This window comes from Ovis aries, chromosome 7 (assembly GCF_016772045.2).
Source record: "Ovis aries strain OAR_USU_Benz2616 breed Rambouillet chromosome 7, ARS-UI_Ramb_v3.0, whole genome shotgun sequence".
NCBI classification, from domain to species: domain Eukaryota; kingdom Metazoa; phylum Chordata; class Mammalia; order Artiodactyla; family Bovidae; genus Ovis; species Ovis aries.
This window is the reverse complement of record NC_056060.1, coordinates 24,964,671-24,980,754: the sequence shown is the minus strand read 5'-3', so window position 1 is coordinate 24,980,754 and position 16,084 is coordinate 24,964,671. Positions and strand designations below refer to the sequence as shown.

Here is a 16,084-nt window from a genome sequence, read left to right as displayed (position 1 = left end):
GTGACCCCATGGACTGTAGCCCACCAGGCTCCACTGTCCATGAATTAGGCATAGGAGACTCTTATAGTCTAACAGACTTAACGGTACTGAAACTGCACACTTCCTAGTCCTATCCAGTATCAACCTGGAAAAGATGAGAGCAAGTATGCAAATTCTACCCTCATCCAGAAAGGAGTCTGAAGGAAGACTGTGGAGGCAGCAAGTAGGGGAGGATATACAACACTTTGGCTCATTATCTGATTTACCAAAATAAGAATCCTGCACCTCTAGGAATTCACCAAACTGTTGCCTAATTCCTGGATTGCCATGATTGCCCACTCTATAGGAATGATTTCTGTCCTAATTCCTGATTCTCACTCCACTTCCCTTCTGGAGGCGAAATATTGCCCTGAATCTCAGTGCACTTGCCCAAGGCCCCATCTTGTTACCTGGCTTAATCCAGAACCCTCTCACTGAAGAGTGGACCATTGGCCAGGGTCCCCCTTCACATCAGAAACCTTTTCCTCTCTTCTCATTCCAACCGCCGTTTCAAAACTAAGGCTAGCAGACTTCCCTCGTGGTGCAGTAGATAAGAATCTACTGCCAAGGCAGAGGGCACGTGTTCAATCCCTGGTGTGGGAAGATTCCACATGTTGCGGAGCAACTAATGCCTGCATCACAACTACTGAGTCTAAGTGCTGCAAATTCTGAGGCCCATGCACCCAGAGCCTGTGCTCCGCAATAAGAGCAGTTACTGCAGTGAGAAGCCTGCACAACGCAACTAGAGACAGCCTTTGCAAGGCAACAAAGACCCAACGCAGCCAGAAATAAAATTAATGAAAAATTTAAAAGCCTAGTGATAGAGCCTTCTGCAACCATCTGCCCCCATCTACATGCTTTTGGACTATCAGCTCCACCTGGGATGGCACCATACCCTCTTGGACACCATGATTTGACTTTCTGCAGCCTCTTTGGATCGGAGAAATAAGAATAGGAGAGTGCACCATCTCTGGAGACAGGGAAAGAGAAATTTTTAGTTTTCAAAAGCCAGTTTTCAAGCCAGCCAGTTCCTACAGAAAGATGAAAGAGAATGAGGATGGCCTTAGGTTGTTTAATTTGGTGGGAAATAGGTCATAGTGACATGAGGGAGAATGGTTTGGGTAGTACAGTGGAGAAAACCAAATTACAAAGGATATGGAATGTTTTTTTAAAATGGAAAACACAGACAAGAATGATTCAGTCATGGCAAAACCTTTATTTAAGTCTGTCTTTGCATACAAATCACCAAGAACTTGATCACAGAAGTTCACCCTAAAGACTCAATCCTTGTAGTTTCTCAGTGCTTCCAATTTCCTTCTTCCCTGTCCTGTTTAATCTTTCTTCTCTGTTCTGTTATATATTCTACATATCCCTCCTCATTTTCAACTATGTTCCTAAACAGAGATACAGAAAAAAAAAAAAAAAAACCTTAGCAAAATAATGAAATCTCAAAACAAACAAAAACATGTCAAGATGAAGAAAGAAGCAAAGGAAGCTCCCTCGTCTTGACCTTAGCAGAGTAAGAATCTTAATAAGCAGTGGTAAGAGAAAACTGACCTGTACAAAGAACTGGCCCTCCTTCGCCCTAAGCGGCTCAGGGGTCAGAAGTGGAAACACCAGACAGGAAAGATGTAGGGGAGTTGTGGAGGAAGGGAACACACAATTGTTAACTGAAAGCCCCTGTCTTCAGGAAGCTTTCAGGGAAGACAGTAGGCTGGAATAGCAGCAGAATTCCCTGAAGAACCCCTGGAATACTGACTTCCCCTTTGCTGTGGAGACACAGGGCACCATACATCCCATTTGCCTCTTTCTTCTGACTGGAATGCCTCCTTCCTCAGACTGATGAGTTTCTAGGGAACCTTCAAGATCCAATCTATACCCATCAAATGATGCCTTCCCTCAAAGAAGGCTTTCCTGGACAGAGTTCCCTCTCTGTCCTCTGGGCTTTCATACCTTCAACTGTGAGGCTTGTGGAGTGTGAGGCTCTTGTGAGAACTATGAGGCAAGTGTCCATACCTCTAAGTCCACTGTAAAACTTGTATTTGCTTACAAGTCTGTGTTCTGGTCAAAATCCCTGACCTTGGGGTCCTTAGTGCCTCACAGTGTACCTGGCACACAGTAGATAATTTCTAACTGTGAGGGAGACAGGAGAAAAGATAGAGAAGGGGAAAGGGGATGGAAAAGCAGGATAGAGGAAGAGAGAGAGGAAACATCTGACTCAGCTTTCCCTGGCCAGGAGAAAGGGAAATGGATTCAAAAAACTCTGGAAGAAAGGAACAGAAAAATAAACCACTTTTCTGGGTCTTCTCTGCCTCTCTCCTCTCTGCCGCTTCCTCTCACAACTTAGGACCACACACCACAACTGTATCGTTTTCCATCCTGATCCCTCGATTCATCCCAAAGGGGAGGAAAGAAGCCAGTCAGCCCCTGACCTCTCCCACCCCATGCCCTCAAATCCTTCATCCCTTTCCACATGGACGCCTCCCTCTTTCTCCTCATCTTCCCCACCTGCAGCCTTCCTGCCTGGTTGCCCTGGCATCTCAGGCCCCTGTGCTATGCCGGGTCCGGAAGGGAAATTCATCCTCAGATTAAAATCCAAGAGGCTCTTAGGGGCAGCCTGCAGTGTGTGGCTGCACAAACGCTAGACTGGGTCTACCAGCTACCTGAGAAAGAACATCATCAAGAGGGTTTGGGTGTCCCAGGAATTGGAGAGTAAAAAGAAGCAGCAGTTACAGTCCTCCCAACACACTCCTCAACTCTTTTCACAGATGACCTTTCCTCATTTTTCTCCTTCATCCATTGGTCAGAATCATAATTTTCCTGACTGTTCTCTCATGGCCCCTACACCTTTGCTACCAATGCTTCATGACTGTCTTCCTAATTAGATGCACTTTCCCCACCAAGAATCGAGCCAGGGTCCCTAAACCTTGTAGAGTTGCCCCTAGGTCTCTTCTCCTTACCTAGATATTCAACCGCCTCTCCTTCCCCCATACTCTCCCTAGGAATTCCAGAACCACCTTTTCCTCAACGCAGATCATATATACAAAAGTGATTTATGAGTTGTAAAGCACTGCGCTAGAATGAAATGCTGTGATGAAAAAAGCCTTCTCTTTCTCCCTGCACTCATCATCTCTGTCCTCTCTTATCCCTTCCTCCCTCCATCCACCACTGCTTCCCTCTCACCCAGCAGGTTTAGTTTGATGCCGTGTAGGAACCAAAGCCACGTGCTGCACAGCGGGCAGAGTCAGGATGCAGGCAGGCATCTCAGCCCGAGGCCTCGGCAGAGTTCCCAGGCACAGCCAGCGGCCCAGGCCAGGACAATAGGCATGGATAAGGTGCGAGGGGGCATAAGTACGGTGGCTGTAGCCCCCCAGCACCAGCAACTCCCCCTGCAGCACGGCACCTGCAGCCCCGACATGGGGGAAGGGCAAGGGGGTCAGGTGAGTCCAGCTGCCAGTACTTGGATCATAGGCCTCGAAGCTCAGCAGATCCCCAGTCTGACCTAGCCCACCTGCTACATACAGCCGCCCACCCAGAGCAGCCATGACGTGGCCAGCCCGAGGCACCCCCATAGGGCTCAGAAGTGTCACCGGCTTCTCAACTTTGGGATCGTAGTGCAGCAACGAGGCCTGGTACTGGCCAGTCTCACTGCAGCCACCGCTCATGTACAGCTGGCCCTCCAAAACAGCAGCTGCATGGGCAAAGCGTGGCTCGGGAAGAGGAGGTGCTGGCCTGTGGAGAACAGAGCACGTGGTCAGGCATCAGTCATCTTCAGCTCTCCTCTGCCAAGACCCCTGATGCCTGAAACACCACCTTCCCTGCTCACCTCCAGACATTGAGCTCAGGATTATAAGTCTCCACAGACCTGAGGGCAATACCACTGTCTCGTCCACCCAGGGCATAAAGCAGTCCATCCAGCGCCACGAGGGGGAAAAGGCTCCGAGGCTGGCACAAAGGTGCCATCTCTTCCCAGTCCTCTTGACTGGGGTCCCACCTGGAGACAGTGGGACAAGAGATGGGAAGAGTGACCCTGGGAGTCTGCTGTTGGCTGGCCCACAAACTCCCTCAGCTGCCCACCTTGGGACCTGCCACTCTCTGGAGCCCATCCATACCTGAGAGTCGAAGCCAGGGTGTTAGAGTGGCTGTAGAAATCCTGTCCCCCACACACGTAGAGCACACTTCCTGCTAGGCTCGCAGCCCCGTGCCGGAAGCGCCCGGGGGCAGGCAGGGCAGGCAGCTGCCCCCACTCCACAGTTCGAACCAGTCCTATGCCGCAGCGAAAGGCCCGGGCCCACCACACTCCTCGGGATGGCTGTCTGGCGGCCATGTCTGATCTGAGCCCGTCCCCGCCAATCACCACCAGTGCCTGGTCAGGCTCCCTCCGTCTCTCTTGTCCTGGAACCTCAGCCTCCACCATCAGCTGATGCAGCAAGTCGGGGCTCAAGGGTGGAGGCAGCCCAGCTGCCCTTACCCTCCGCAGCTCCCTGGTGGACATACGGCCAAAGCGGACGCATCGAAGCAGGGCCTTGGCCTCTGACTCCTCGGTGTCAGGGTTGGCAGCTAGCCAACGCCGTGCAGCCACGAAGGCCTCGAACTCCTCCTGCAAGTGTAGCTCATCACTGTCCAGGAGCTCAGCCAGGCAGGCTGCCGGCAAAGTAGGGAAACTGGAGCACAAAGCCACAGCCGGCAGGTGCGTGAGGAGGTAGTGACGGGCTTTGCTCCAGAGCCTCTCCAACCCTGGGGCTTCTGCCATGGGGATCAGGGCCAGGCAACGGGCAGGGCTGAGGCCTCGTGCCAAGGCTTTCTGGCACAGAGCCAGGCAGGAGGAGCTCTGGTACTGCAGAGCAGCCTGGGCAGCTCTCAGTAGTCCTGGCCACTTTGCCCGCACAACCCCAGAGTAGGCAAAAGAGACGAGGAGTCGCAGGTCCTGGGCAGAGATGGTGTGCAGAGACACCTCTGTGCCCTGGGATTCCCTCATCCCACTCAGGAGCATGGCCCCAAAGAACTCACTGCCACAGGCGAGGGCTGCTCGGTGCACTGCAAGAGGGAGAAGCAGAGGGGAATCCAGAGTGTGGCAAACCACTAGGCACTCTCTCAATTTCACAACCCCCACTTTGCGTTAACCACCCAAGACCACAGGCTAAACTGATATGCGCACCAGAACACCACTAGGTGTTTGTTAAAATTAAATTTTCACAGACCCACCCCCAGAGATTTTGACCCAGTAGCTCCAGAGGGAGATCCTACGAATTTTTGTTTTAACATTTTCAAGCACCCTGCATGATTCTCACGTTAGTGACCTGAAGACACTTTGAAAAACATTGTGTGCATGTGGTCCGTCGTGTCCAACTCTTTGCAATCCCATGGACTGTCGTCTGCCAGGCTCCTCTGTCTATGAGATTTTTCATGCAAGAAATCTGGAGCGGGTTGCCGTTTCCTCCTCCAGGGGATCTTCCCCACCCAGGGTTCAATCCTGTGTTTCCTTGTCTCCTGCATTATTAGCAGGCAGATTCTTTACCACTGAGCCACCCGGGAAGCCCCTTGAAAAACATTGCCTTAGTTTTTTTGATGCAGGCCAATTAGAAAAAGGGTCTTGACTGATTATGTGGAGAAGAGGCTATAAAGAACATTTGATAAAAGGGGGTAAAAAATAAACTGCAAAGACCAATGTGCAACTTATATAGGTCTTTCCATACTGTGCACAGAATAAAGTTCTTTCCTCTACAGTTAGAAGAGCCACTGACATCAGCCATTCTGTTAGTCAGATTTTACTTAGAAAATGGTACCACACTCAGGAATGGCTATGATTCAACCTCATCTAACTGTCATCTTCTCTTACCCAAGATTTAGTGCTTAATACTTCCCACGTGTTATAGTTTTTCTTTGCATATCCACCTCCTTGACAGAGTTATGGAATCACGACACTGTAAACTGGAGGCCTTCAAAACCATCTAGTTCAAATGCTCATTTTAAGATAAGGAAACTGAGTCCTAGTGAAAGGGAGTGACTTATTTTTTATCTCCGTGTAGTAGCTATCTGGGCAGAGTGTCATGCACTAGGACTGTTGCCAGGCTGCACTGAGGATACTTGCGTTATCAGTTCCCTGCTTATGTGCATGGCCCTCATGACACTGAAAATGTCCTATTAAAAATTAAAAATAAATAAATTATTTAAAATGTTGTTAGGGGACTTTCTTAGTGGTCCAGTGGTTAAGAATCCATCTTCTAGTGCAGGGGATGTGAGTCTGATCCCTGGTCAGGGAACTAACATCCCACGTACCACAGAGCAACTAAGCCCATGTTCTTTTGAGCCTGCACACCACAACTAGAAAGCCCTTGTGTAGCAGCGAAGACCTAATACAGCCAAATAAATATGTTTTTAAATGTTGTTAAATAACTAGAACTCATATGCTTGAAGGCAAAAGGAGAGGGGACAGCAGAAGATGAGATGGTTAGATAGCATCACTGACTCAACGGACATGAATCTAAACTCCAGGAGTTAATGAAGGACAGGGGAGCCTTGCATGCAGCAGTCCATGGGGTGGCAAAGAGTCAGACACAACTTAGCGAACAACAACATATGCTTCCTAATGTGACTCAATCTGAGGCAATTGGCATCAAGTATGAAGTATTCTGACCAAGATACTTAACTTTAATCTAACCTTTAGATTAACTTCAAGTTTATCTAGGAAATTGAAAGGATAAAAGAACAAGTTAAAAACAAAACACAGAAGGAAAATGCATACAAATCTAGAAATTGGAGCTTTCTATGGGAAAACTAATCTTGTTTCTTCAATAAGTCAAATCATTTAAAAAAAAGGGGGAGGAAAAATAAAGGGAAAGAGGACTGGACAAGAGTAAAGGAAGTTTCAGAGACATCTGAGTTCAGTGTAAATCTTGACTGGCTCCTGAATTGAGCAGAACAGCTCTAACAGACACTATTTTGGACAAGTGAGAACATTTCAGTGTGGATAAGGTGATATTGAGAAAAGGGCTTCCCTGGTGGCTCAGAAAGTAAAGAGTCTGCCTGCAATGCAGGAGACCCGGGTTCAGTCCCTGGGTCAGGAAAGATCTCCTGGAGAAGGGAATGGCAACCCACTCCAGTATTCTTGTCTGGAGAATTCCATGGACAGTAGAGCCTGGTGGGCAACAGTCCATGTGGTTGCATACGCATAGAGTTGGACATGACCGAGTGACTAACACATTAATTTTGTTAGATAGTGTGGTTATATGAGAAATGTCTTCTTTTAGAGATACACATACCCAAGTATTTATGAGTGAAATACTTTAAACTTCACCAAAAAATAAATAGATGAAACAAATATGGTGGTTTAGTTGCTAAGTTGTGTCTGACTCTTGCAACTCCATGGACCAGGCTCCTCTGTCCATGGGATCCTCCAGACAAGAATACTGGAGTGGGTTGCCATTTCCTTTTCCAGAAAGAAATATAGTAAAATGTTAATTGTTAAGTCTGGGTGATGAGTGTTTTAGTGGTCATCTTAATTCTCTCTTTTCTTTGCTGTGTTTGAAATGCTTCATTACAGAAAAGCGGGAAAATGCTGCTAGAAGTCCTCTGAGGCAGGTCACACAGACCCAAGCTCCCAGTGAGGTTTATGAACCTCAGGCTACTTTGACCAGCTGCAGCATGTCCACCTCTCTCAAAGGGCAAGTGATGTCAGCATGGCTCTCCATTGTCTTTTTAAGCAGTAGGTAGTAGCTCGGTGCTTCCCAAGCAGTAAACATTAGTGACAGCTTTCACATATATATTGCCCTGAGAAAATCTGCATTCCTCAAGTAAACCATCTCCTCTTCCACACCATCAATCAGCCTATAGCTCAGCCAACTGTCAAAGGAGTTACAATCACTTGTATTTTGTGCCCCTTCTTACTTATCATTATTCTCCAGAATTTTAAGTGACATATTCCCACCATTAAGTTGGAATGTTTCTTAAGGAAGTGAAAGCATCAATATAAGTATGTTTAAATTCCAAATCCTAGTGAAAACTTTATAACTATGAAATTTTAAATCCCCCATCCATCTAGCGCTATCAGAAATTATAACAAATACTTCAAAATCTGTTATGGACTAAACATTTGGGCCCCTCCCAAATTTATATTTTGAAGCCTTAATCCCCAACATAATGGTATCTGAAGGTGGAGCCTTTGGGAGGTAATTAAGTATGAGGGGTGGAACTCATGAATGGGATTAGTGCTCTTATAAGAGGAGACATGAGATCATCAATCTCTCTCCGCCATGTGAAGATATAGTGAGAACACAGCCATCTACAAACTGGAAAGGAGGCCCTAACCAGAACCTGACCATTCTGGCACCCTGATCCAGTCTCCAGAACCGAGAGAAATAAACTTCCGTTGTTAAAACACCCAGTCTCTGGTATTTTTGTTATAGCAACTCAAGTTGACTAAGATAGGATGCTTTTCCTTTGGGGAATCCCAGAAGCACTTTGGGTCCTAGTCATTTTCTAATGGGTAGTAGCTATGTGACTTTGGACATGTCTTAAAGTCTGATTTCCTTATCAGTAAGGTGTAAGCACTGAACTAGATAATATCTAAACTAATCCTTTTTAATTTTAAACTTTTATATGTCTACACTGTGGCTCCATTTGCCAGGTGCTATGTGCCTTTGGTTTGGCTGCAGAAGAAGCAATGTATGGACTAGTGAGAGCAGACTGGGCTAATGGATGTGGGCTTCTATCCTGATTTTCACCAGCCAGCATCTCTGAATTTAATATTCTTTATCTGCAGCTAGAAATACCTGAGATTAAAAGAGATGGCATGTGCAAAAAAAAAAAAAATTCTGTTACCCAGTACCTCACTAAATGTTAATAGAATCTGAATAATTCTCAACTTATTCAATCCTCTTTAGCTTTCCTTGGGGCTTCCCTTGTAAAGAATCTGCCTGGTATGTGGGAGACCTGGGTTCGATCCCTGGGTTGGGAAGATCCCCTGGAGAAGGGAAAGGCTACCCACTCCAGTATTCTCACCTGGAGAATTCCACAAACACGACTGAGCGACTTTCACTTTAGCTTTCCTAGTGATGAGCGGAGTTAACTTCCAAATGCCACAACCTGGTAGCCTTAGATTCTGGGAAAACAGTACCAGACCTTGCTCATGAGCTCCTTGTCTGCCATGGTGTCAAGCTCACTTAGGCAGAAGGACACACTATAACTTTTTCCACCATGTTCCTCCAGCTTTTCCTATGTCTTAAATAGAAGATGCCAAGAAGGGCCTTATGGTTAATCTCTGTTTGAGTCAATCACCTTCTGCTTGTTCTGCTGGCATGGACTATATCTTAGCGCCTGCCAGCTGAATGGAAGTTTCTTGTTTCTGGGCACTGGAAAAGCCACAGCATAAATCTGTCAGTGCGCCTAGGAAAACAACTCAACTGCGCATGCCCCATTCTCAGTGGGTCAAGAGAGGCGCCAAGGCCACGCCCCGGGAAATTCTGATTTCAGCAGGGATCAAAAGCACTATGCTAGGGATCGAATCAGCTACTGCTTGCACACACCATTCCAGGTGGCATATGCACCTGCCTCAATGCAGTGCCCCCCCTCCCAGGCCCTCACCCCGCAGCCGGCAGCCGCCTGCCTCCAGCTCCAGGTCGCACCCGATGCCTTCTTGGTACAGAAGCTCAATGCTGCGCAGGTTTTCTCTCAGTTCCTCTGCCTGGCTGGGCTGCTTTTCATCTTCCCATCCACTTCCAGTCCCCTGGCGTCCCCACTGGGCCGCAGCCTTTACCCGGGGGGCTCCCAGGGCTTCCGCGGCGACCAGCACATCCTCCCGTGAGGCGGATCCCAGCACCCCCTCGTAGGCAAAGGTCAGCACGGCCTCCCAGGCCGCCGGGGTTACGTCCAGGCTGAGGGGGGGTTGCGGACCTCTGCCGCCCAGCAGCCTGCCTCTGAAGAGGCTGCTAACTGAGGCCAGGATCACCCGATGCACCCCATACGCTCTCCCCGCGACTGACACCTCTTCGTCCAGCAGCAACCCCTGCTCTCGCAGCCGCTGTGCCTCCGCGAAAAACTGGCTGGGATGCTCCTCGCTGCACAGCCCCTCGGGCTCCGCAGAGTCTTCTCCACCCTCCTCATCTTCCTCCTCCTCTTCTTCCTCCAGGGACAAGGGTGGAGAAGGGAGGCTCCCTGGGGTCATGGGCCTGGGGCCAGGCTCTTCCAGAGGAAAAGGGGGCAAACCAGGATCTTCATCCGGGGACGGAGGCCAGGAGGAGGTTCTGTGGGTGGGCAAAGGGAGGTCAAGGTCGTCCTTCTGGACCAGAAGAGAGACTTCCTCTGCCGCAGAGGGATGACGTGTGGAGTCCGAGAGGCTCATGGCCCAAGTTCGCTGGATTGCTACAGACAGAAAGAGGAAAGAGAAGATAGGGTAAGAGCTGGACCCACAGAGGCCAGAGGAAGCCCTGCCTCCAGCCTCCTTTCCTACTTCAACCGTCTCCCCCTATCCCAAGGCTCTAGCATCTAGGCTACACCAGGCAACTACGAAGTGCACTGGGGGTGCAAAGGCCAAAACAGTGAGTAAAGATCCAGTGCCTGCAACTGTACCCCACCCATCTCCCCGCCATCCCTGCAGTCACCCTCCTAAGACACCAGCGTCCCACTTATCCTCTCACTTGGGCCTGCTCTACTTCTGACCGAGTGGCAGAGGGAATGCAACCCTGTCCCTGTCAGTGGCGGCACCCGGCTAATTATAGCCATTGCTGGCAGGCGAGGGGCTGGTCTCCGGGTGCCCAAACTCCAACACCCAATCCCCTGGGCCTGGCCTGAGATTACCTCCTCGCCTCTTCCACTTGGAGGTCACGTCCTGGTGCTGAGCAAAGCAAACTCGGAAGCCAAGGAGGATGAGGGGATGTGGTGGAGTGAGCCAGCCCAGTGTCCACTGGGCTGGGCTGGAGAAGCGGGTGAAGAAAGTCTGGACTGATACGGGGGAAAGTTGGGAGAGAGTGAAGGGTGAGTTTAGGGGTCAGTCCTGGCCTTTGTTGATTTTTCTGTGCATGCTAAAGCTGAGACCCTGGGGCGAACAGTACTGGGGTGAATCTCAGGTATAACCCACCGGTCCAAGAAGGGCAGAGGGGTGGGGGAGGTGAAGGGGTATGGGTCAGGGCTACCAACTGTGACCTACCCTTAGTGAGGGATTTCCTTGTCCTGAGGTGGAGTCAGTGGTGAGAAAGCCAAACGCAACCCTGGGGCTGCTCTCCACCAGATGGTTCAACAGAGAGGCACCCTCTGATTGTTCTGGCCTGTGAAATGGGTGATAGTGACTAACCTCCACGTGGATCCTCTTATGGCCTCCCCTTCACAAGACAAGGTGGCCAACACCTTGAGCCCCTACCAGGAAGAGGAGGAAGTGCTACCCAGCAGAGACAAACCCCAGGTCAGCCTCTTCCCTCCCCTGCCAACAAGGACAAGGACACTGGACCCTGAGTTCTCTGCCAACCCCATGGTCCTGGGACAGCTCCACCACAGCCGCATGTTTCAGGAAGCTCTGCTCAGCTCTGCCATGGTGAGACTCATAGCTCACAGTGAATCCACAAAGGTTGGATGAAAACCGCTCTTCTGGGTGATCCATCCTCCATTAAACTCCTTGGGACTGACCTCCCTCCGTAGCACCTCCAGGTCTTGTTGCTGACATGCTGGCTGGGGAGGGGTCTTGGCATCTCATTCAAGGGACATTATTTTTTCCACCTCTACTCAGGAGCCCCATGTGTAACCATGCTCCTAAGGAGATCATCTGGAGAATTCGGGACTGACAAGTCCAGACCTGGCAAGTCCCAGTTTGTGTTAGCTGGACCATGGAAGTCACGGTAACAGATTGGTGCTCAGGATTCTCAAAGGTTGAATGCCTGAGATGGGGGAGGCATGCATGAAAAGAGGGTCTTGCTCCAGAGGAGAGTCTCAAGAGTAGCTCTGAGGGTGAGAGGGCTGAGGATGACCTTGACTCCTTCCTCCCTACCCCGCTTCCTCAGATCTATTGCATGCTGGACATCCGGGGCACTAGCCTCTACCTGCTGCTGCCTTGGCTCACTGCTCAGGCACAGGTATGGGCTCATCACTCTGTGGGACAGTAGGAAGGGCTTTAGGACTCGGCCTGGGTGAATTAAAGGAGACCCATTCCTATCCCACTCCAGGGCTCAGATGGCTCATTATGATACTTCTGTCAGCTTTAGCCGCTAATATCACCAGCCTGTGTATCTCAGTCACCCCCACCAGTGGTAAGTCTCTTGTGACTCCATGATCTCTCAGGGCCCCCAGTCCCGTCGAGAGTTGCTGAGACTGACTGACTCTTCTCTGCTCTCTAGTGGCACCTACTTCCCTGTCTGGCACAGCCCGCGTTCTGAGTTTAGCAGTTCCACGGAAGCAACTTTGCTTTCTCCAATGCAGTAGCCATGGCTGTGTTTATGGTAGGCTACCTGAAGACCCTTTGGACCTGTTCTGGATAAAGCCCATCTCCTTCCTTGGTGCGCCCTTTGCTCAAGTCCACTGACCATCCAGCTTATACTTTTGTGGCTTCAGCCGGGGCAAGTCAATTTTTTTTTTAAATTGAGAATAATTGCTTTACAATGTTGTGTCGATTTCTGCCATACAATGATGCGAATCAGTATATAAATACCCCCTCTCTCTGTAGCCTCCCTCCCACCCACTCCTTATCCCACCCCTCTAGGTCATCACAGTGCCCTGGGCAATTCATTTTAAGAATTAGATGGAGGCATCCAATCAGCCAATAAAGTCTCTGTGACCCCCAACCTCTGTGTTCTGCCCTTCCAGGAGCATGGAGCACAGCTACTAAACACGGATCCTGTAAATGAGTTTTGGGTGGTGGGCCTGGTGACTGTGACTATCCTTCTGGGTGTGGCACTGGCAGGCATGGAGTGGGAGTCCAAGGCAGGTGAAGGGGAATTGAGTTGGGGGTGAAAAGACTAAGGGGATAGCAGTGAGAGCTAGACAGATCAGGAACAGACTGGATGTGGGGAGGTGTGTGTGTGTGTGGTTGACAGAACTGATTTCCAGGGACACAAGCCTGAAACTAGCCAGTTCTGCAAGGAGAGACTCCCCATGCCAGTTCTTGAAGGGGAAAGTAAAGAGTTCTCCTTCTAAGGATCTGTTGGGATGAGCCCTAGACATGATTACCAGGTGAGAGGTGCCCTGTTTCATGCTCCCAGATAATTATAATCTTCAGATTCACCTCTAGCATGGGAAGGGATGCTTTGCAGTTTGAGGCAAGAAGGAAAAGGACAACCATTCAGCCACAATCCTTTATGGAAAGAGGCTGGCAGGAAAGGGAACAAGAGGTTGGAGAGAACAGTGAAGATGAGATGCAGAGAGGGAGGAGGAAGAGTTATTCCTTCTCTTCCATCACCTCTCTCTCTCTCTATCTCCCTGGGGGACTGGGGCGTGGGGGATGGCACCCATCAGGTTCCAGGTGCAGATTATCTTCTGCCTCATCTTCCTCTCCTTTATCAACTACCTCCTGGGGACACTTCTCCCCACAAACCTCAGCCAACAAGTCACTGGCTTCTTTGGGTGTCAAGGGGAGACAGTGGGAAATTGACCGAGAAATGTGTACCCTCCTCAGAAAAGACCCTTTGACTTCTGATTCTCTATGTCACTCACAAGTTGGCCAGCAGACCATTCAGAGTCCTTGTTAAGTCCCTGGGCCAAAATTCCCTTATGCTTCCCAGCCTAACTTAAGTCACCAACACTCAACTGAGTAGAGGGGTAATACTTTGGGCTGAATGAAAGAAACCAGGAGGAGCTCCTCAAAACCTCATATCTTCTCTCTGTTCCTTTACACAGGAAGCATTTTCTTAGAAAATAAGGTTCCACAGTGGTGAGTGTGGTCTAGAGGGCAGTGTCCTTGGTGTGTTTTCCATCTTCTTCTCAGCCACTGGGGTACTCACCAGGACCAGAACCTCTGGGGATCCCAGGGTGAGAAGGATGTCCAGGTCTGGAGCACACTCTATTGCCCCTCTTCTTTCCACTAATGGGTAAACTTTTGTTAATATTACCCTACTACAGGTATCCCCGCATGAACTGTCCTTGCCATCTCATGGACCACACTTTCCTACCTGAGCATTTGTGCCACAATTGGTAGGTCCTCCACTTCTGCCTTCAGTGTACAATGACCTAGAACCCTGGTTTCTGCTTCTCTGAAGGTTTAGGTGATGAAATGAGCAAGAGGAATTCATCAATTATATTAAAAGTAGTTTGTATGCTAGTAGGCCCCCAGTACTTGGATGCCATCTCAAAAACAACAGAACGATCTCTGTTCATTTCCAAGGCAAACTATTCAATATCACAGTAATGATGAAGAAGCTGAAGCTGACCTGTAATGATGAAGAAGCTGAAGTTGAACAGTTCTATGAAGACCTACAAGACCTAGGACTAACACCAAAAAAAAAAAAAAAATGTCCTTTTTATTACAGGGGACTGGAATGCAAAAGTAGGAAGTCAAGAGATGCCTGGAGTAACAGGCAGATTTGTCCTTGGAGTACAAAACGAAGAAGGTCAAAGGCTAACAGAATTTTGCCAAGAGAATGCACTGGTCATAGCAAATACTCTCTTCCAACAACACAAGAGAAGACTCTACACATGGACATCTCCAGATGGTCAACACTGAAATCAGACTGATTATATTCATTGTAGCCAAAGATGGAGAAGCTCTGCACAGTCAGCAAAAACAAGACTGGGAGCTGACTCAGATCAGCTGGCTCAGATCATGAACTCCTTATTGCCAAATTCAGATTTAAATTGAAGAAAGTAGGGAAAACCACTAGACCATTCAGGTACGACCTAAATCAAATCCCTTATGATTATACAGTGGAAGTGACAAATAGATTCAAGGGATTAGATCTGATAGACAGACTGCCTGAAGAACTATGGACAGAGGTTCGTGACACTTGTACAGGAGGCAGTGATCAAGACCATCCCCAAGAAAAAGAAATGCAAAAAGGCAAAATGGTTGTGTGAGGAGGCCTTACAAATAGCTGAGAAAAGAGAAGCTAAAAGCAAGAGAGAAAAGGAAAGATACACCTATTTGAATGCAGAGTTCCAAAGAACATCTGTAAAGCATCTGCCTACAATGAGGGAGAGATAAGAAAGCCTTCCTCAGTGATCAATGCACAGAAATAGAGGAAAACAATAGAATGGGAAAGACTAGAGATCTCTTCAAGAAAATTAGAGTTACCAAGGGATCATTTCATGCAAAGATGGGTATAATAAAGGACAGAAATGGTATGGATCTAACAGAAGCAGAGATATTAAGAAGAGGTGGCAAGAATAGACAGAAGAACTATACAAAAAAAAAATACAAAAAAAAAATATTCATGACCCAGATAACCACGATGGTGTGATCACTTACCTGGAGCCAGATATCCTGGAATGTGAAGTCAAGTGGGCCTTAGGAAGCATCACTATGGACAAAGCAAGTGGAGGTGATGGAATTCTAGTTGAGCTATTTCAAATCCTAAAAAATGATGCTGTGAAAGTGCCACACTCAATATGCCAGCAAATTTGGAAAACTCAGCAGTGGCCACAGGACTAGAAAAGGTCAGTTTTCATTCCAACCCCAAAGACAGGCAGTGCCAAAGAATGTTCAAACTACTGCACAATTGCGCTCATCTCACATGCTAGCAAAGTAATGCTCAAAATTCTCCAAGCCAGGCTTCAACAGTACGTGAACCATGAACTTCCAGATGTTCAAGCAGGTTTTAGAAAAGGCAGAGGAACCAGAGATCAAGTTGCCAACATTCACTGGATCATCAGAAAAGCAAGAAAGTTCCAGAAAACCATCTACTATTGACTATGCGAAAGCCTTTGACTGTGTGGATCACAACAAACTGTGGAAAATTCTTAAAGGGAAGGGAATACCACCTGTCCTGCCTCTTAAGAAATCTATATGCAGGTCAAGAAGCAACAGTTAGAACTGGACATGGACCAAAACTGGTTCCAAATCTGGAAAGGTGTACTTCAAGGCTGTATATTGTTACCCTGCCTATTTACATTATATGCAGAGTACATCATGAGAAATGCCAGGCTGGATGAAGCA

At 48.4% G+C, this 16,084-nt stretch overlaps 1 protein-coding gene and 1 long non-coding RNA gene across 10 annotated transcripts; one reads left to right on the top strand and one right to left on the bottom strand.

Annotated features, from left to right (window-relative positions):
* Positions 1–1,214: 1,214 nt before the first annotated feature.
* Positions 1,215–10,699, bottom strand: KLHL33 (kelch like family member 33). Of its 3 annotated transcripts, none has more exons than XM_027970068.2 (5): positions 10,617–10,699; positions 9,601–10,377; positions 4,131–5,055; positions 3,845–4,012; positions 1,215–3,750 (listed from the first exon to the last, which is right to left on the bottom strand). In XM_027970068.2, the coding sequence occupies exons 2-5, from the start codon at positions 10,355–10,357 to the stop codon at positions 3,198–3,200; spliced, it is 2,403 nt and encodes an 800-aa protein (XP_027825869.1). In that variant the 5' UTR covers positions 10,358–10,377; positions 10,617–10,699; the 3' UTR covers positions 1,215–3,197. The 3 variants fall into 3 exon arrangements, with proteins under 3 accessions (XP_027825869.1, XP_027825868.2, XP_042108157.1); XM_027970067.2 differs by having other exon boundaries at positions 10,653–10,699; XM_042252223.2 differs by lacking the exons at positions 9,601–10,377; positions 10,617–10,699 and adding an exon at positions 9,019–9,469.
* On the top strand, positions 9,512–15,032 carry LOC105613565 (uncharacterized). 7 transcript variants are annotated; one of them, XR_009601349.1, is made up of 6 exons: positions 9,512–10,989; positions 11,243–11,542; positions 11,735–11,843; positions 12,006–12,077; positions 12,168–12,251; positions 12,339–15,032. It is a non-coding gene; the product is annotated as an uncharacterized LOC105613565 (long non-coding RNA). The 7 variants fall into 7 exon arrangements; XR_006060334.2 differs by having other exon boundaries at positions 9,512–10,408; positions 10,491–11,542; positions 11,735–12,077; XR_001041501.5 differs by having other exon boundaries at positions 9,512–10,553; positions 10,836–11,542; positions 11,735–12,077.
* Positions 15,033–16,084: the final 1,052 nt, after the last annotated feature.